This window comes from Triplophysa dalaica, chromosome 15 (assembly GCF_015846415.1).
Source record: "Triplophysa dalaica isolate WHDGS20190420 chromosome 15, ASM1584641v1, whole genome shotgun sequence".
Lineage (NCBI taxonomy): Eukaryota > Metazoa > Chordata > Actinopteri > Cypriniformes > Nemacheilidae > Triplophysa > Triplophysa dalaica.
Window position 1 is genome coordinate 3,726,148 of NC_079556.1, and position 22,176 is coordinate 3,748,323.

The following is a 22,176-nucleotide window of genomic DNA, read 5'->3' on the forward strand; positions in this document are numbered from 1 at the left end:
TATATAAGGTAGGAAATGTACTAAATATCTTCATGCAACATAATCTTTACTCAATATCCTAATGATATTTTTCAAAAAAGAAAAAGCGATAATTTTGACCCATACAATATATTTTTGTCTTTTACTAAAAATGTTCCCGTGCTACCTAAGACTGGTTTTGTGATCCAGGGTCACATATTTTCTTTAATATACAATACTAAATCTCTTTCTGTAAAATAGTAGACGCAAATAAGGGTTCAGAGCATTCTTATGAATTAAAGATGGAAATCTTTTATATTTTAAGCAAGAACGCCGTCCCCCTGCGTTCCCCCTATTTTCAGACCTGGCTGTAAGACATCTATAGTATCAAATAAATGGACAGCGTGTGAAACATTCATCATTTTATTTCACAATTGACTCCGTTGCAGTCGACGTGTTTAGTCATGTGACTTGTTCAAACAACGTCCTGCATTTCTCATTTCAGCAATAAAAGCTGCAAGCACATTGCTGCCTCATCAGAGCTAAAATTCTCACTGCTCGCCAGATGCTGAATAAGGTCATTTCTATAAAAAAACTTCCCAGAGTGCATGCGTGCAGAAAGTCAGAATGCAGAATACTGGACAGTACTAAAATATGCAGTAAATGCTGCCCATTTAGTCCTTTGCATCTCAATTGTTTATTGTACAATTTGACTGAATAGAGAGCAAATGAAGCATTTGTTTGCTTATCTGATTTGTCTTGCGAGAATGGTATTGATATTAGTCATCACATATGTCTGGCTTGGCGTTTCAAAAGAGATTGGGGTTTTATCTGTCACAGATTGCTCATTAGATGTGTCAGAATTCCAAACAATTATGTCAAAGGGCTTTTACTGTATGTCAATACTTCTTGTATTTTGTATGTATTTAAAGAATTTCACAGGAAGCGTCTGCTACAAAATCAATACTTAAATTAAACATCACCGAAATCTCTATTCTCAAGGTTTACTCTGAGATGTGAATGATTTTGAGCGCTAAAATATTCCTCTGAGCTGAGGGGAAACTGTGTAATAATTGTTGTTGTTGTATTCTTAGGTTTGTGGTTTTGAAAGAATGGTTAGATTGTGGTCGTCAGTTGTGTTTCACTGATAATGTGTGGGAACAGCACTAGGACGGTCATTAGCACCAGGTGTTCAAAGACGCTGAGGCGCTGGGGGATATGGAGATCACAAGGGAACGTCCCTTCAGCCTACACTTCTGCAAAACAACAGCCTACAACAACCTCAAAATTCTCCTGTCAGTATACGCTTTATGTGCTGTACTGTATATAACACATGCTCTTAAAATGCCTCAGAAAGAAGAAACTTAAGGTTTGTAGTTCTTCAGAAAACCATCTCCATAGTGGTGCTTTGAAGAACATACGCTTGCTTTAAGTGTAAGACAGGGCTATGTCAAAGATCTGAGAAATTGTCCTCTAACTTATTCTTTAGATATGTATATCTTTTTATTTACAGCCGCGGAAAAAGAGACCTTTCCAAATTTTCTTTAAATCAGCATTTCTATTGTGGCCGTTCCCGTCGAGTGTCTGTTGAATTTCAACAAATCAAACCTCAGGAGTGACATAGTCATCCAACAGGAATTTGAAAGACTGACATCATAATAAGACACATTAATAAAATTAAGTGATAAAAGTAAAGTTTGCACATAAAAAATTGTTGCACTTTTCCTAAATATGGCTACAAATAGTAGGTTAGGGTTATGAACTTGTTTTCTGCAGTATTTGAGGTCTGAAAAAATAGAGCATCTTTTCGGTTAGTTTGACCTGTTTCGCCAGTTTTTGCAATTTTCTAAAAAAAAGTATTTGAAATTTGGCTGACTTAGTAGAATTAAACAAAAATCATTTTACCTAAACACATACCAATGAATAGTCAATTCAGAAAACTGACAATAGTTTTGAAACGGCGGTAGTGTTTCGGTGGCTGGCGCCCGCTCACCAGGCCTTCTGCAAAGTCAGTTTAGACTGTTGGCCAAACTTCGCATCACTTTATATATTTTAGACAGGCTGATAAGGTTTATAATGTGCCTTCCCCGCTTTTCAGATTCCTACACTGGTGTGTGTAAGGTAGCACAGATAGTTTTGGGCACACACAAGCTTGGCTTCCTCTCTCTGAGCAGATGGTGAATCTGCGTGTAGCAGTATGTAATAAAGTGTTTATCTGGCCACTGCGGTTCCCAGGAAGCAGAATGAAGCTTTTTATAGCATTTCTGAGGTTCACACGAATCAGCTGAGTCATAGACTGACACTCTTGTCCCTTTTGCTCATTTTTTATCACGCCATTCTTTCATCTTTGCTTCTTTAGTAAAATTGAGTTAGGGAATCTTAAAACAAAAAAGCGAAGTGAAGGAGGCGGGACTTTTTTATTTATTTTGGTTAACGCCATCCATATGTTGCTTAGTCGGTTCGGATGATGTCAGCGATACCTGCAGATGGGCATTTAAAAAAAAGAAAAGGGGAACGTGGGAGTTTAATTTAAAGGGTCCAGTCAAAATATGATTTTATTTTAATATATTAAAGGGTTTAAAGGGCTGAAACTGAAAATGAAATGTTTTGTCATGAACACAATTTAAAGGGTCCTGTACTTTTTTTACTTAAGTGACCAACCAGTGAAAAAATTGTAATCTCTTAGATTCCAGAGGAAAGATATTTAAGATTACTCACAAAATACTCATTTCGTGTTAATGACACACACTGATATTTGGGTAAAACAAAACCTTTTTACTGAGCTCATTGTAATGCGTTCTGGGATTGACTACTGCGTGTAGGATAAAGATGAGGCGGTCTTTGAATTTGGCCATTTCAACCTTTAGAAACAACCTTTGCATAAGAATAGCACCTACACTCTTTAAGATGCTCTGCTTGTAAGCAGCTCATTCGATTTTGGCACAGAGATAATAGTTGCAGTCGGGAGTTGACATGTCCCCTTTAAGAGACCGAGTAACACAAGCTCAGGTAGAGATGCATTCCTTAACATGCTAAAAGGGTCTGAGAAAGCGAGCGAGCTGGAACATCTGGGCCTCGATGTTCACCAGCACGCGTTTGCCCTTGTGAGGTTATTAGCGTGATGGTCGCCACGGCAACAGAAAAGCCTCCATGGTAACACATAGCCGAGACAGGTGCAGTTGCATCACATGGCTATTTGTTGCCTGGCAAAAGGACAGGCCATTAGCGCTGGAGAAATACACCATCGCCCTGGAAACGCGCACTTCTCCATGGCAACCGCAGATGGCTTGGAGCCTATTTTGGGATTTCTGTACCTGCTATTGTCTGTCTTCATAAAAATTCGGGGATGCGTGAATTATTAGAGATGACACATGGAGGTTTGGTTGCTTTAGGAGATTAATTTTAAATGGGACTGTGGACTAAAGGAGGCCAGGAAGAAAGAAAGAAAGAAGGAAGAAACGCACGCACCGAGACTGACATAGTTATCATGTTTAATAGTTATCATTTCAGCTGGAGGGCAAAAATGCATTAGTAAGAAAACAAATTCAAGCTCATGAAAAGCCTCCGTCTGGTATTGTGTTAGTTTTTGTTTAGTTGCTCTCGCTCCATCTCTTTAGACTCTATGCCCGTCTGCACGCTCCCTGTCTTTCAATCTTCTCAGTAACACTAAATGACAAGATCGCTCCCCACTTTTCCACTCTCACGCCAATGGCCGCTGCCGTGTAAATGATGGAGCTTTCATATCTGGCAGAAACTTGGCATGGGTCTGCACTACAGATTTGCGCTACAACTTGTAGACCGTTACATCAGGCCTGACTCCCACATAACTTCCGGTTTTTGTGTATTACATGTTCATATCAATTTATATTATAATGGCATTGTATAATAACTTTATTAAATAAACAATTTGTTTAATGGGTCCTGCAGTTCGGTCGTATTTAAAGCTATTGAGCTTGGTGTCGGAGTCTAAATTCAAAATATTGAAGAGACAAGTTTAGCCAAATAACGGTTTCTTTTGAGTGTTAGTAGAAATAATCTACAGACATTGTTTGTGAATGTCTACCGGAAGTTGGAGTCTGAAGTTTGCATGCACAGTAACGTTTGTTTATATAGTTAAGATGAAACCGTCTATAAAGTTCTGAAATATATTCGCTTTTCAAGTCTAATGAACATTACAAAAGAACATGTCTTGAAGAGGTTTTTCTGTATTTCATGTGCGCTAAAGAACGAAACAGAATGTTGTGAAAGATCGTGACGTTTTTGGAAGGTGCAGGCAGTCAATTTAATAGTCTGTGTAGATTTATTTTTTGGTATTTTCTTCTTTTGGAAGTTTGTCAACATGCAGCTCATTTTTGCTAGTTGAGAGGCCACGGAAAATATTCCATCTGGTGGCTCCCCGAGCCATATTTTTCTAAACTCCACCATCACTCCCCTCCAACTATGATTTTCCGGTTTGTGCAGATTTATCTCTTTGACTTTGCACTCTTGTAACTACACTTTCTTTGAATTTTAACTTCTACAGTAGTCTAGTCAAGATAAGGCGAATTTATGGTCAACTTAAATGAGGCAATAAATACATTTCTCAAAGAGCTTATTGTAAAGAAGCTTGGAGTTGGGACTCCCAGCATCATGTTTCCAAGTAAAGCAATTCACAATGTTCAGGAAGTCTGTGGCGTTCTGCTCCGAAATTCCTTCCAGTAATTGTGCGCAGCGCTCGTAGCTCTCTGGCCATGAGAAAGCCTCCATTGTCACCCTTAAGCCCCGGCGAGAACCGCTTCACATGAACAAAAGTTAAAAACCTCAAGGCGAGAAGTAACACACGGGGGAGAACGGACGCTGGCACCAATTAGACGTCAGATTAGTTCAAGCGGATTGTGATCGTAGGGCTAAAAGGAAAATGTAGTGGCCGATAGGATTTCGAAATGAGATTATAGAATCAAGAGAATGCAGGTAAGCTTTGTTTTAAAATGAATACGCCGGGTCGAGACGAAGCGGGAGGCTGTTCCTCGACAGGTGCGGGTATTTGCATTAACAGAGCAAATGGGCAGAGCGTGCAGGATTAAAAATAGATGGGGTGTACAACCAGCAAGACTCCTGCCGGTGGCACGTGTGTTGAACATTCAAAGATCCGGCAAGGGCAAATGAACGCCCTCCTTCGATGATGTTAACATTTCTGAAAATGCTCCGGAGCCCAGAAGAAACTGGTTTTGGCTCTCGCGCCCAGCGTTAACATTTGATTAAAAGCTGTTGAGCTGAAGGAGCAGCCGCGGTCGCGCAGAGAGGGTTTAAAGAGGTTCTGCGGGAGCTGGCTGGGGTCCTTTAAGAAATATGCAGATACAGGCGGAGGTAGTGGATGCTCCAGGTCCTTTACCCTGATGCAACCCCCTACACCCATGTGGTGCTCTGAAAGATCTGCTTTTAACTAGATTTTTCACTTTCCTTCTTTATTGCAAATGATTTTCTACTAGGAGACCTGAACAAACTTTTAAAGGAACAGCTCATCCAAAAAAGAAAGATCTGTCATCATTTACTCACCCTCAAATCTGTATACATTTCTTTGTTCTGATGAACACAGAGAAACATATTTGGAGACCAGATATTTGCCACCATTGACTACCATAGTAGGAGAACCTCTTTGTTTTGTTGAAAACAAAATAAGATATTTTGAAGAATGTTTGAAAGCAAATCTTTCTGGGGCACTTTTGGCTACCATTGAAATTTTTCCTACTATTGTAGTCAATAGTGGCCAAGATCTTTTGGGTTACAAGCATTCTTCCAATATCTTTCTCTATGTTCGTCGCAACAAATAATGTTAGACATATTTGGAAGTTGAGGGCGAGTAAATGATGACAGAATTTTCTTTTTTGGGTGAGCTGTTCCTTTAAAAGTCTCGAGGGTGAGTAAATGAACCCTTAAAGGGTGACTCAAGATGACTTAAAACCTTGCAACAAGCATTCAAATAAGCAATAAGTTTGGTTATCTTTATAACAAATAATGATATTTATAGTTATGCCAAGCTCTAAAATATTATTGAGTTAAAATTGTAAGTTGGAGGAGCCTTCAGATGCAATATGGGGGCTTGCGGTCAAAAGGTTTGAGATCCGCTGGTGTAAGTAGGAAAGTAAGTGACAATTTGATTTGGTTGAATTTATTTATTTTATCGTATCCTTAGTGGCCTTTACACAAAAGGGACACTCTGAGGTCAGTGTTTTGATTCCACTACGCAAGAACAAAAGCCACTATGTATACAAGGCTGTCTTCGGAGTCCTGGACTCAAAATTCCATCAGCGACTGTTTAATTGTTTCCTTCTCTGAACGTGTTAAAATTTACTGGCGAAACCCTGGTCCAAATAATTGCAGAGGGACATCTCATTTCTTTTTATTATGTTCAGAGAGCGGAGAGCGCGTAATAACACATAAATATCATAATATCGTAAAAGCTTCTCTTTTTTCTGTATTCCTTACAGCTGATTAAAAAAAAAGACCCGGGTCGTCTATCATTATGAGGCATGCCGTGTCCATGGCAACACATACCGTAGCTGCAACCAGATACAAAGCATATGTGCGTTAGGAGTATAAACACTGTCTGAACTGCTGAAGGGAAGGAGGAGAAACAGAACGGAGAGATAACATCGCATGCTTAGAGATCTTGCGCTTACATATTTTAACCAACAGTCTCTCTTTGTGTATGTCATAGAGCAGTTTATCCCAAAATGTCATTTTTAAGTTCTTGAATCATTTTCTTACCACCGTGACCTTCCAAATTCTAATGACTTTAGTTCTTCCGCAGAACACAAAAGTAGATATTTTGAAGAATGTCGGTCGCCGGACAGCATTGGACCAAATTGACTTCCAATGTATAGACACAACGCCCCAGACGCATTCTTCAAATTATCTTTTTTTTTGTGTCACAGAAGCAAAAGTCATACAGGTTTTGAATAAGGACATTTTATTTTGGTCTAATCTATCCCCTTAAATTTGGTTATAATGTTGGACTTTTCTGCATAACGTTAACTCTTATGTTTATGACTTGGAAGCCCACATCATATAAAATAATGCTTTTGTTGTATGTAAGAATAAACAAACGAGGACCGACTGCTCATGTACGTGTAGGAAGCGACTGCATACTTTATTGAGGTATGAGGTTTGCGAAGAATTCTCAAAGTTGAAAGTTAGAGATGTTTCGGTTGCTAGGCGACTAGTATGCTAATGAAGATGTTCATCTCAAGCTGTGCCTGAGCTGCGCCGAGATATGTTTTAATCACTCTCAACTGAAAAAAAAAGAGCGAGGAAAAATCAAACACGTTCTGACGAAACACTATAATTAATGTATCCGTAAAGAAATGGAGAAGCTCCGTTACTTCTCGCACTAAATTATCCTCAATTGTCAAGGCAGATACCTGAAGTCTGACAGCCCAGTGGAGATTAGCAAATGTGAAGTGGCACTGGTTTGTTTACTCGCCTTGGCACGCGGCCCCCTCGGAGGCGCTCGGCACCATAGAGCGCTCATTCGTCGGGGTCTGGAGCCAAAACCAACCCTGTTAACCCAGCGAGCTTGGGCTTTTAAATGCAGCATGTAGTCAAATGTGCTCAAAGCCCTGTGCCACCTCTGTTTGTTCTAATTCTCAATTAGTTAATATACTCTAAGAAGATTAAGAAGGGGAAGATGACACAGCCAATGTCTTCTCATACTGATTCTACAGGGAGGCATAGAGTGGATCGAGGGCTAAATTGAAGATTAGACTGCTCCTGATTAGATTTGTGAAGCTCACCGTGTGCACAGAGAGACACGGGAGGAATCCTATGCAAACACATAATTGACAGAAATTGAGCAGTTAATCCACACACACACACACAAGAAAGGTTTTGTAACCTTTGAAACCTTTTTTGGAAAAGGATCTGTCAGAGATGTTTGTAAACTCGGTGGAAAGTGTTAAATGCAAGACCATGCAAATGAGAATTCTTTGCAAATCCAAACAAAGAGGTAAAGAAATTAAAATGTGCCGTCACAAATAAGCTGCGATAAAGATGTGCACAGCATGGAGCCGGCAAAATCGTAGCTAATTGAAAAATGTCGCATTAGTAAATATGAAAAGAGGCAGTTTCTGCAAATTCATGCATTTATGGGTGGATTTGGGAACTTTGACAATATTGGAAACACTCTTTTTCCAGGATTATCGAATAGTCATTTTGATCAACATCTGCCCAGGATTGTGTTTTAGATATTTTACATACAGTATAGTCACGTCTTTCACATTTTTATTTGTATAAATATTGTAATATTAATATATATTACATTAAGAACAAATTGCTCTTTTTTTTCTAAAATATTTTTTTATTGTGCAACCCAAAAACAGTTTGTTTTGATCGAATCATATAAAATAATATAAAACACTAGCTAACTAACACAATAAAACACATTAAAAACATGAGTGGATAATAAAAAACATGATTTCAATTCTTTATGAAATCTGTTTTTTTTTTGTGGAAATAAACTCTTTAAATACAACTGTTACACAATATGAAAAGACAGTCTGTGTTAACGTTTGTTTGTTAAATAATTGCATTGACTAAAATGTATACTTTTGAAGCATGCATATTTTTTATTTATGTTCCTCTACATATACTCAAACAATATTTTGTGCATCATGAACTAAAATGAATTAACAATGAATCAACATTGACCAAGATAAAGGGGCATAGTTCACCCGAAAATACAATTTCATCATTTATTCGTTATTATTTAATTTAAATCTGTATTTAACTCTTTCTTCTGTGGATCACAAATTAACCTTAACGAATTTTCTCTGTGGTTTTGTGTCCATACATTGGAAATTAATGTAAACCACTGTTGTTTAGTTATTAACATTCTTCAAAATATCTTCTTTTGTGTTCTGCACAAGAAAACAGGTCATTCAAGTTTGGAATGAGATGAGGATGAGTAAATGATGAAGTCATTTTTGACTAAGTTATCCAGGTGTCTGAGTCTGTTGGTTTTGTTATTTCCCCCTGACATGTTGTCCCTCGCATTCCTTTAAGAATCCCTCGAGTTTGTACACAGACCCTTACTCATACCTTTACTTCTATCTTCGGTCTATCACTTCTAAAGACCTGTTGACCTCCCTCTCCAAGGGACGCCATGATCACCTGGAAAAATCGATAGCTTTCATATGTGAGAAAAGCTGAAGTCAGTCTGAATCTATTTCTGACAGCCGGCACTGCAGATTATTTCCTATTCACTGCAGACGTGGTCAAGCATCCCTTTTCAGAGATTTTCCAAAACCTGTAATATAAATAAATAAAAGTGATCGTCTCATTTTGCTGCTGGGTGAAGGCACAGACCGCTGACACGGTTTTCCCGGTTGTTCAGTTCAATTGTGCAGAAAAAAGGAAAAGAAAAGGTCCCACCAATCAGGAGTGTGTAATACATCAGAAGGGCTTCCCGCTGTGATGCTGTGTGCTGAAGTTTAGTAGACAATCACCTGAGCCGCCCTGTCATCTCACCGGGAGAAAGTAATGATTAAAGCTGCCAGGACCCAATTTCAAAAAGGATATAATGACTACGTTGGTGCATAGTCACATCTAAACATTGTGTGAGATTTACTTGGTCACCAAATGTTTTGTGTGAACTGCCTGCGTGATTTCGCTTTGTGAGATGCAAATGTACCAGTTAGCAAAGTTTTGCCATGAAATTGAATATTGAGTGCCATGATATTAAAGCTTTGTTGCAAAATTTAGTTGCTGCCTCACGGTCTGCTTTTCATGGAACCTCAAAAGCGAGCGAATTTAAAACAGAACATAAGTAGCAGCTCCACACACGCAACAGAGTTATTTTGAAAGGTTGTCCTAATAAGCATAAATTTGCATATCACACATGCATATTGATTTTGTAAATACTACACAGTTTTTTTCTATACTTAATATGAAATATAAGTTTATATTGAGCATCTTTCTTACCACCTTGAGTTTGTTTCTGCATTTAGCTTGTTGCAATGCATTCTGGGATTGGCTGCTATACAAACCTACATGTAAATCCTTATTTGAATTAGCTTGGTTTGAGTCGGACTGGATTTGACTCGTGACATTCTCTCTTTCTCTTTTTGTCATTTAATACCTGTGGCTTTGCTTCTAACGCAGAACACAGAAGAAGATATTTTGAAGAAAGTTGGTAACCGAACAGCAATGGCCGCCATTCACTTCTACTGTACGGACACATAACCAATACATAAGTGAATTCAAAGTGAATGGATGCCAGTTTACAACATTCTTAAAAAATATCTTCTTTTGTGTTCTGTGGACGGAGTAAATAATTAAATAATTTTTATTTTTGGGTGAACCATCACTATCATTGCTCTCTGTTTGGCGGGAACATGATCAATATATCAATTGTACCTCATCTGTTTTTTAACATTCTTTCCACTGTTTCTTCTTTTTTTCAGTATGTCCGGACCTCCCATATGGCCAGGAAGTCCCTTTTACAGGAAAAACAAGGGAGTCCTCCTACAAGGTAAGAGTGACGTGTCTTACCGTATTCATTCTGAGATGTTTCTTATCTCTCTTGTCCTAAACGTGTTTTTGGTTCCACTGACAAGTCCTCTTTGTTTTTTGACCCGCTTCACTGCTGCCAGAAGAAGGGTTCTCGGTTTATTTGCATTCTCTTTAAACAAACCTTTCTCTCAACAAAAGCCTCATATCCATGTACCTGGCTAGTTCCTAAAGGAATTAACTGAGTGGGTGTTTATTTTGTTAGTTTGCTGTGGTTTAAATAGAGCCGCTTCAGATTTTTCCTCACTTCTTTTCAAAGTGGAATTAGATTTTTCGTGTTTCGTCTCTCAAGAAGTTTTCTTTCAGAGAGAGATTTGTGGGTTTGTGACCATTGTGCAATTCTCGTCTGGTATATTCACATGTATAATGTGCTCCATCTATAGTCTGAAGTGCAGAAACAAGCATGAGTTCCCAGTTGAAGAAAAGAGGAAAGAGAGTGTTGGAAAATCTTGAATTTTTGCCGATCAAAGCCTGCAGTTTACAAGAGCCAAGTAAGAACCTTTTTAGATCGGTTTAGTTTAGCCTTGATTTACCGTTGTTGAACAAACAAAAGTTTGAAGTACCCCTAAAAAAAAGAAATGATTAGGAGACAATTGATTCTGCGCAATTCACTAAACGTTGTGTGTGAATGGCTTGTTTCTTGCCTGAGACCTTTTGTTTCGAGACCTTATTGTTTCAAAAGACCGTTTTAGAGAGAATCTATGATCTAAACTAGACCTTTTGCTTGTTTCCATGCTTTTTATAACGGCTGCACTGAAAAATCTTATTATCCTCTTCACTCTCACCAGACTAGATTGGTTGTTGTGCACTTTCTGTACGCATTTCGATTCATGCACGTTGAAAGCGAACGTCATGATAAAAGTCATACAGGTTTAAAATGACAAAAAGTAAATGATGAAATTGCTCATATTTGGGTGAACTGTCTCTTTAAGACATGGCTCCGGTCCTAATCTTAACAATTATATCAAGGTTAAGACCTGTGGCTTTTGCGGCTCAACCATACATGCGGGTGACTTATTGACTAGCACTTGAAGTGGTCCTGTAGAAATCAAAATGAATTCTTACTCCGTGCTCCTGAGATGTGATCTATATTTAATTTTACTCCACTGGAAATTAATTCTTACCAAACGTGAGGGACTTTGACTGATGGCCTGGTTTGTTTCAAAGCATTTGGTCCACCGTGCTCAAAATCCCTGATATTGCTCGACCTGAAACGATTGAATTTCCTCTTTTAAATCTCTCCTCGGCTTGTTCCTGATTCCTTCCATATGTATTCTTTTGATTAGATTCATGTGTGCGAATCACAGTAATCAGAGATTTCATTAACCTGTTGGCATTTAAAGCAGCCCACTAATGGATGAGCCGTGCGAGAGCTGTTATTATGAATATGTTTTCCATCAGAGGTGCGAGTGTGAGACGCAAGGCGGTCCGACGCCTAGCAGACATTCAACGCCTGGCGTAGTAATGCGACCGTGTCTCCCAGTCTGCCTGATTTGTGCACGACCTGATCATTATTCTGCTGTGTGTTCAGTTGCGGAAATCCTCAGGGGCATTAATGAGTATCAGATTCGTGCGAGATGAATCGCGTGAAAAAAGACCCGATTGGTTTAGTCATGCCGCCCTCTTAAACAAAATGTCAGCTTTCCAACGCTGCATTGAGATGCCTGTGCAGGCGGCGATTGCTCTGCGTAATTGGCAGTTAGCTACATGTTTTGTAAACTCTTTTGTGGCTGTGATATTATCTGACGCGTGGGGAGGCGACAGCGATACACCTGCGACGGCTGCCACGTTTGTAGGAGGGACATCTGCTGAGCTCAGAAGTGCTGACACACACTAACGCGCAATCACAGTTTGCATATACTGCGCCCTTGGCCATGCATAAACAAAAAATCCATTCTTCCATTCTTTTCTTCTGTTTGCTGCGGAGCTATCGATGCATCAATTAGCAACATATCATTTTATAGGAGGTTTTAAAAGCTGTTAGGGTAAAACAGTCTGCTTTAAGAGGAAGATGGATGCGAAACGTGTTTAACAAAGACGAAAGAGTACAAGCCGGCTCCACTTAAGAGATAATTCCTCAGACGTTGCTGCTTTGTTTTGCTAACAAAAGAATGAATTGCTTTATGTTTGTTTGCTATTGCGCTGGTGTGGAGCAAAGGATAAGATGTTGGAGGCCATTGGGAACAACACTCAAGAACGATTTGAAGATGTCTGCGATATTTGTAGATTCTTTGAGGCTGTATCCGAGGTTTATGTGAAACTTTCACCTATATTGTTCTTCTTCAAAAAAACATTTGGCGTTATTGTTGACAAAGGACCTCAAATGTATAGAAATTTTTATGAGTTTTCATGAGTTGCTCTAAAACAAAGATTTTGCAGCGAATTACAAATAAAAGCATTTCACAGCCATGTGAGATATAGACCATACTATTGCGTTCTATTGTGTTATGTTGAGTTGCATCGAGCCGCCCTGCGTCTGGTGTTAAATCTATTTTGTTATTCAGTTGTAAATGTTATGTTGGTTGTATTTTGTTCAAATGTTTGTGCAGTGTTAAATAACTGAAATTGGAAGTTCTTCTGGACCAGCGTTGGACCACCATAGGTGCAGCAATGTTTACGTCTTTCAAAGTGGTCTATACTGTAAAAAGTCTGAGTTTGAAGACGAATAAAAAAGACAAACACAGAACCTCACAAAGGAAGAGTGAAGTTGACTAAGACGTTCTCATAACTGTTTAATGAGGGATTCCCAGTGAGATTTAACTTTTCAGTTTCACTGCTTTACGTCTGATCTCTCTCTCTCTCCTCCCTCCATTGTTTTCATGCACTTTATCGCTGCTAAGCACCTCTCACCTCTTGCACAGTAACCAGTTGGTCGGGATTGATTTGGGGATTGTGGAAGCCCTTTTGGCACTTCATGAAAAACGATCTAAATAAACCCCCCTCCTTTCTCTCTTTTGCTCTTTTCCTCAGCCTCTTCATGTTGAGTAGCGCCTCTGAAGTTCAAACACGGGAGAGAGCCGTGCCTTGTTTAGAAATTGTGTAGAACACAAACTGCGCTTCTGTTGAAGAACTGGTGAAATGAGGCATATCAAAGACCAGCGATTGTAATTATAGCTCAGGAGTACGTGCTGAAATGCTTTTTTTTGGCAGTATATTTATAATGGGACAGAACTCTTAAAATAAAAAGGATTGCATCATTTACTGCTCGTTGTTTTAAATCCCTATAATTCAACTTTAGGTTTTATTACATGTACATGGATAAAAGAACCACATAAATATTCTTTCAAATTTTTTCAAAGAAAATAAAAATAATACAGTAATGGCATAGATGTGAGGATGAAGAAACCAAATTATATTTTTATGGTGAACTGTCCCTGTAATTTGTTCCTTGTTTTTTATGTGACATGACAGTAACAAGACAGGAGGAAGGAAGGCTTGTAGATGCCCCAGTGACCCAGAATGCACTTCTCCATGTGACTCAATGGCAGCCTTTAGGTTATTATAGAACATCTTTCCAGGGCAATATGACTACATAGACTCTTGATGTATTGTGACATGTGCATTAGAAATTCAGCCATATTCCTTAGTTGCATCCACAGTCGAAAAAAAGTTCAAGGAAAAGTTCACCTCAAAATCAAAATTGTGTTTTTCTTGACTCACCCACATAACATTCAACATGTTTTACGACCTCCCGGCATCTTAGGAACACAAATAAAGATATTTTAGGTGACATCCGAGAGGTTTCAAGGCCTTCTCATAGACATGGTTATAGTTGTACTATTAAAATATATATTTTTTGAAGCGACATGAATACTAATGTGCGAAAAACAAAATAAACTAAGGACTTTAATCGATATATTCTCAGTATATGGCATGCGTTCATGAGAGCACTTCAACGCATGTGCATTCGGTTTGAGAATATTTGATTTGTTTTTTGCACATAAAGTATTCTCATCGCTTCAAAAAATCCAATCGAGCCACTATGAGCATGAGCGGATGAACCAATTTAACAATGTTTTGAGTACTTTTCCGGATCTTGATGTCTATGAGAAGGCCTGGAAATCTCTCATATGTCACCTAAGATATCTTTATTTGTTTTCCAAAGACGCCCTGACATCTGAAAACATGTTGATCTTCACGTGAGTGAGTAAAAAATAACACAATATTGATTTTGAGGTGAACTTTTCCTTTAACGTTAGTATTTGGAAAAATAGATGACAGGCTAAGATTACATAGTTTATGAATTATGTAAAAGTGATGCAGGGACCAAGTTTGCAAGTTTCGAGTCAAATAACAAAAGGTACTGAGAGTTGTGTTTGAGACAGTAAATAGCAAGTGTATCACACGGAACTGTTCATAAAAGTTGTTTCTTATGTCTAAAATAGCACTTAAAAAAAATTCTAACAAATTTCATATAAAAATAAGTGTTTGGTCTCTGAAGAGAGCAAAAAAGCTTTCCCATCAGCCAGTTGCATTCATCATAAAGACAGTAACTTAAAATCTACTTTTGTTTTCAAAATCCTGATGAATTAGAGTCGATACGTCTCTGTATTTCTTTCCAGCCTCAACAGTTTGAAATTCAAGGGCTAAGTCGCTTGCTTGCCGAGAAGAACGGCTGTCAGGATTGGACGAAGCTGTGGAACTCTTTCAGTAATGCTTTTCAGACCTTATTATTCTCAACGCCTGGAACTGTGCGCTACAGCGAGAACACTGTCTCTTGCCTACCTTCTCTTCTCTCGCTATCTCGCATGTTTCCTCTTTTATCTCCTCTTTGTTGTACAAGGGTTCAAAATGGACGTGACAAAACGTAGTCGTGTTTCGAATATGTAGCCACGTCTACTGCATATGTAGGAGAGCATGTGAACTTGTGTTCATGTCAATGTACAGTTTGTGCCTTTCATGTCACTGTAACGTTTTAGGGTCATCGATAATTGCATCTTTTAAAGATAACATCACAACCCCGCATACAGTTACATGCAGTGTAACCAGACACGTTTACATATCAATCCCTTTAGTCTTAAAGGTACAGAAGCACAAACTGAGGTCAGATTGATTTTGGTGCTAGCTTTTAGCAGCTTAAACTCCTGATGCGCTTTCACCATCTGTTTCTGGATGAGCTAAAAAAAAAGAGCGATATAAAGCGATAAGTGCTGAAAGAAGAGAACAGTGTGTTGTCACGGCGATGAGTCGATGACTACCTGTATTGTCTAGGTGGGTGGAAGGTAATTTCTCCATACTGTAGCATTTAAGTCTTTCTCTCCACTACGCGGGCTGCTTTGAAGCTACATGAGTCACACGAATGACTAAGAAGTCACATTGAAATGTATTCATCTCTGACTGTCATGCCACCCTATAGCTCCTGTTTGGGGAAACCTCATTTCCAACAATGCAGCTTTAATTCAATTATTACGCAAGGTGCCCAAATAATATCACTGAATGTATACTATACAGAGACCAAGAGTGAAAATAATTTAATATTTCATTTTTTTATTAAGTTTATTTTATATTTGGTGTGTTCCCTTCTTGAGCTGGCATGGACTCCACAATGATGATCCATGTTTTTACAAGCTGATTTGAGATGATGTGATTTAAAAATTGGCAATATACATTTTTTATCATATTGTTCATTCATTTTGATGTTCAATAATTCATAAATTAATAATTTAATTCATTAATTTACTTTAATAATTCTATATTATAACTTACAAATAGTTTTCAGACTTTTTTTATTTTTCTCATCCATAAAAAAATGAAGGGATGCACGATATTGAAAGAAAATGTGAAATAATGCGACATATGATATTCAATAATACAAATAATACAATAATGGTTTAAGGTTCTAAAATAAATTCAAACTATATTTAAATATGTTAAAAAAATATAAATTACATAACCAGCACACGTTTCACATTATTTCTGATTATTGAACATTTCGTACAAATCAGACAGAGTTTCTATCTGCATCAACCCAAATTTTTGTAATCGTTCAGTTATTGCAAACCATTGCGATATGCGTATTTGTGATGGTTCGATAATTTTGATATATTATTCAGCCCTATTTGAAATGAACAAGTATTTTCAGCATGGTTTCATACTTCACTCTAAAGTATATGAAGAATGTAAGCTTTTGCCTCCCGACCTTCACAATTGAATTTGCTGTAATATGCCAGACCCCCACCATGATAGACATGCTAACTAGATTTTTCCTGCGGCCTGTATCTCTCCATCATTCCATCCCACTGTTCATCTTCTGCATCTCCCACTCACTGTTCGTTTACTGAGGGAAGAAACCATTGTGTCTGTATGACTCAGATGAAAGAAAATCTCAATTTATGTCAGGCTAGTGTAGATGATAAGATGAAGTGACAGAGAAACAGGATGGAAGGCGGTGGGTTGGGTTGGGCAGAGAGAGATGGTCTTGTAGAGAGAGAAGCCATTTCCACTTCTCTTAAAACCATAAAGAATCTGTTAATTCATATTTATCCGTAAATCATTTAAAAGATAAAAGACTTGTAATGGGTGTGCGAAAAATGGGGGTCTGCAAAACACTTGCTGCCATGTTACCAGTTTGTTGCTATTCAGTTTCTAACAGTCCCTGTCATATCTCTGATGCGTTGCTATGCAGTTGCTAGGGTGTTCTTTTTTGATGGCTCTAGCGTATTTGGGTTATCACGGTGTCTTCTGTCAGCAAAGGTCAAAAGATCTTGCATCTTTGTGATATTCCACTTCTTAGGTATAGTTTGGTTCACTCTTTTATTGGAAAATGTGATCGTATTATTGTTCAGCAGGAAAAAAGCACAAATCTGATAACAGCACACAATCTTTAAAAGGTGTTGTGAGAGGCGCTCCGTATCAAGTAAACTAGATATCCACATGTAGAGCTCAATAATCCCCTTATATTTTGCTACTTAGTCGAATATGGGTTTTGAAAAATTACTAAACTAACTATGAGTAACAATAATAGTGATGATTTCCTTAGTAAGCGCTGCTAATTGTGTCTAGGTTGTCAGCTCCAAACGCATTCTTCTTCATCGATTCAGTCGTCCCATTTGGAAAAGAGAATGAAACTGAGAAAAAAGACTAGACAGAATATACCAAGATGCATTAATCAGGACAAAGTCTTTGGTGTTTTGGAGCCGACGAGCGTCTCCGAGCCTGACGGAACAGCGTCTGTTCTTCGCATTGTTTCCTCGCCCGTCTCAGACGGAGGTTCGTGGGTGTTGCGTCTTTCCCAGCAAATTGAAATTGTCAAGTGGCATGGCTCATGCTAATTGCTCCGGGGAATGTGTAAAGTTTATTGAAGGCTGCCATTGTAAAGCTGTCTACACTCAACAATCACGCCCGGTTTGGCGGCTCCACTACAGAGGTGTGACGGAAACGATTTTTGCCGCTGTTGCGCGCGCACGATTGGAGATAAAACGGGTGACGCTGCAAGCTGCTAGGAGATGCATTGACATGCCCTTCAAAAATGTCTTGCTTTGTTTTATGTTCTCTTTACCGAAAAAGCAAAACAAATAAACCCTCCGTGGCTTCAAGGTCTTATCTGTACACCCTCTCGTTCACCTCGTAACTCTACCCGGTCTGTGACTTCACTGTGAGGTCAGTGGGAAGTGTGTTTGAACACGGCGGCCGCACAGTAAACTACACGATCCGCTGACCTCAGTACGGTGGCTCTGCCTGGCTAAGGAAGCTTTGGGAGTCAAAACCTACTGCTGTTTTATATAAAGAACGCCCGTTATTTCTGTCTTCACAGTAACTTCTATAAATACACTGTGAAGTCAGGGGCTGCGTATTATGAATACCTGCTATCAGCAATTGACTTTAAAAGTCCGTGTGAGGGAAGTCCAGGCTTATGGTCGCCACCATGCATCTGGTTTCTATTACTGGCTGATGTAAACACGCGTCTAAAAGCCACGACTGAGGTCAGAGCACTGCTTCCGGTTTTAGCCCGGTCGCTGCCTGATATACCGCTCAAGTATGCGAACGGTGAGCGGTTGCCATGGCGACGGCAAGCCCCGGCCGGGGAAGCTAAAGGAAGTGAGTGGAAGGAAGAGGTCCAGAGATCCTTTAGAAAGAATTTAGCCTCATGTCTTAAAGAGCCACTCAATGATTCATTCACATCAACACACCGCCCCGTTTCAAGAGCAGACCCACGAATAAAAAACAGAATGTCTGTGGCTGACAGCTCTCTTTTATTGCCACGCATTGCATTATAGGCATCTGCACGCTGGGTCTTAAAGGGATAGCGCACCCGAAAATTAATTACTCGCATGTTTTTCCAAACCTGGTGATTGTTTGCGTCAAGATTCAAAAATTGTTTAAAGCAACCTTAATAGCCGTCTGTATGATTCATGCACAACATCTCTTTAAGCATTTCTTAAAGAACAGACATTCACTCATAATCTTCATTAAATCTTGGAATATATCTCTTTAATGATGTCACTGGAAGGACTGACCAGCTTGTCTGTCAGTGTGTGTGCGTTGATAATGGGGAAGGAAAGAACAAACACCCTGGACTGTTTTAAGCTCTACTCATGCGTGAGGAGGCCATTAGAGGCTCATAAAGAACACAGGCGCTCGTGGCTTATCTGCTGGCTTTAGAAGGACAACACACAGACAGGGTCATTACGAGACGGGCGTGTCCCAGAGGTCCACACATCCAGCGTCTCTGAGACGTCTGATGCTGCTCGGCTGATGTGCGCTTTATGTGTGGTTTAAAGAAAGAGGAACTGTTTGAGTGGACGCAGTTGTGATAGCGACTTTTCACGCTCCACTAGCATGTATCGACATGCAGCGGAGAGAAAACAACACTGCTCCCTCCTGTGGGGTACCGCTGGGTAACTTAGCACCCCGTACGCAAAACAACACCGAGATGATTTGGTATTCTGATGGGATTTTAATTTGCCCACCCAAGTGTATGTGTGTTTGTGTGTGTGTTTTGGACCTAGCTGTATTTGAGGGACAATTTGATAAAATATATATTTTTTAAAAGTCCATCCTGAATTTGCTTGTAAAAAAACTGAATAATGTAAATAACTGCTGGTTGGTAAATGTTGTTTTGTTGGCTCTGAAGCCATTGATAAGTTTACTTCTGACAACTATAAACCTTTTGCTGCTTTGCATATTTATAATTTGTGCTCTCGTCCTGCGTCTTATTTCGCATATTATTCATCCTAAATAATATATAGAATAAGAATGAATATAGAGAATATATGTTTGTGAAAAATATAAAAAAATCTTGAATTGGAATATTACTCCATTTAGCAATAGCGGGGAGATAATCATGCCGATAGACTGTACACGTCTGGCCCAAAGTTAAAGGTGCCGTTTCCCTTGAAGCCAATTTTTAAACTTTAGTTAATCATTTGTACATTTATATTGTGCTTTTTTGCTAACTCAAAGCGTTTTACATGGAAGAGTGGAATCTCCTAAAGCACCACCAATGTGCAGCATCCACCTGGATGATGCGACGGCAGCCATATTGCGCCAGAACACCAGCTTATTGGTGGAGAGGAGACAGAGTTACGAAGCCAGTTAGTACAGTAGAGAAGAGAAGATCAGTAGTTAGTGTGCAATGTTGCTGTTAGAGGATAAATAATATCTGCAACATGATAAATCTCAGTTCAAAGCCAAGCGAGAAATTGTCTTTAACAGAATTTGCTTTTCAAGGACTACAGAGAACGGCTGGAATCAGGCTACACTCCTTTACTTCCCGTGTACATGATGTCACTATTCCGAGTTTTTGAATAACCTCCGCCCAGAGAAATACGCCAAAAAAGATCCTCTCGTATCACGTAGGAGATCGGGAGCATAAGAGATCGAGCGACCGGACCGCCGATGAGAGAGGACTATTTTTTTGTGGTTTGTTTTGTTCGCCGGCAGTCGGCCGTGAGGGGCTGCCTGCTGTTATTATTTTTATTAAAACTTTATTTAAATGTCTTCCGGTTCCCGTCTCCTTCCTTCCTTGCCTTGAGCTTTTCTACAATTTTATATTCATATTAATTGATATTAATATTTTGTTCAATATTAATTGTATTGAATGAATTCAAATTAAAACTACTCAACGGTAACCGATTCTTTGCAGAGGTCTACCGGAAGTTACGGTTATGTTGTAGTAGCTGAAACTTATCTCTAGACAATATGACAATACAAGGAAATTATCTCAAGTATATGTAAATGTGTGCATGTTAGCAGGTTGAAGGGTGTCTGCAGATAAGGGGGTGAGGAAGAACTACAGTAATATGTTGACTGCACGGTGGCCATGTAACCAGTGACAGAGCAGGATTCATTTAGCAGCTAATGTGCCAACTGTAAGCTCTTAATCTCCCAACACACCCGAGGCCTACGCACCACTGCGGGACCTGAGGCGGGCACTAGAGGGAAATTACTGACTTCTCTCAGAATTAGAACAATTTCTGCATATCAACACAGACCACGTGACGGCGCATGTGAAGATGCGTTCTGCAGGTTTAATTCGTTGCTGTCTCGCTGAATAGCTCAGAGTTTGGTTATCGGCCAGGCGCCTTTGAGGCGAGCCACTCTGGATAAAATTGCTTTCATTTTATGAGAACTAAGAAGCAGGACAACAAATCATATACGTTTAATTATGTTTTAAACTAGCTGAAAGTCACCCTGATTTTCACCCTGCTGTGTTTACTATACATTTTGCCAGCTGAAACAAAAACAACACTCGCTTTACATGCCAGGGTTTCTGGCCTTTCTGGAGAAAAGGATTCTCTCTTGCTCTCTCTCTCTCTCTTTTAGTCTAGTCTCTGTTTCTTCCCCATTCACCTGTCTCTGTTTGCCCACACAGTGTATTTTGGGAAGATTTTTATGTTGTTAACTGCACAATTAAACTTTGTTGTTGAAAACACGCAAATCCCCAACCACATCATTATGAAAATGTTAATTGACCTTTCATGTTTTTTTTTTAACTCCAGATGGAGGGTTGTTCCAGCACTCTGGCTCATTGCTTAACTAGGACAGCTGCTCTTGTGAATCCAAATCGAAAATCTATACAATCGAAGGATAGCGATTTGACTGTGCAACTGTCTTGACATCAAAAAGAGTGTCAGAGCATGATCTAACACTGGGTTCACACCGAACGCGAATTAGGCGTTTGGCGCGAGTAAATTACATACAAAGTGAATGCAAAGACGCATATAGACACGAACTTGCGGATCGAGTGAAGCGAATCGGGTAAATTTCTTCCTCGAAGATTGAAAATATTTGTCAGATCTTGAAAATAACAAACTTTTCCCGCGAGTAATAAAGAGCGTAGAGCGCAATTGTTCGCGTTTGGTGTGAACCCACCACAAGACGGCAATATTACACTTTATTTTTTTACAGTCTGTGTATGTGTGCAAATGTACTGTTCACATTATAATCTATAATTTCATATAACACTAAAGAGACATGCCTTAAATTAATTGATGGTCGTGTCTGGACGTTACTCTACACTTTTTTCTGACTGTCAGAAGAAAAAGATTGCAATTTTAAATCACGCTATTTAAAGGTCCAGTGTTAAAGAAAAGTTAATTTTTGAATAGTTAATTATTATTTGAGCTGTCAAGTTAGATTTTGAAGGGATTTGAAGGGAATATTTTTTATATTTTAATGTTTAAATAATAATTAGTTTTTTGCCATATGTACAGTACATGCAATTGCATACAT

General features: G+C 39.0%; 1 protein-coding gene across 3 annotated transcripts in view; it reads left to right on the forward strand.

Moving 5' to 3' along the window:
- foxn3 (forkhead box N3) overlaps positions 1-22,176 on the forward strand; it is a 71,796-nt gene that overhangs the window by 38,515 nt on the left and 11,105 nt on the right. For all 3 annotated transcript variants that reach the window (XM_056767128.1, XM_056767130.1, XM_056767129.1), the window contains exon 4: positions 10,398-10,465. In XM_056767128.1, coding sequence (XP_056623106.1) covers positions 10,398-10,465 — 68 coding nt within the window. The remainder of the gene's footprint in view (positions 1-10,397; positions 10,466-22,176) is intronic.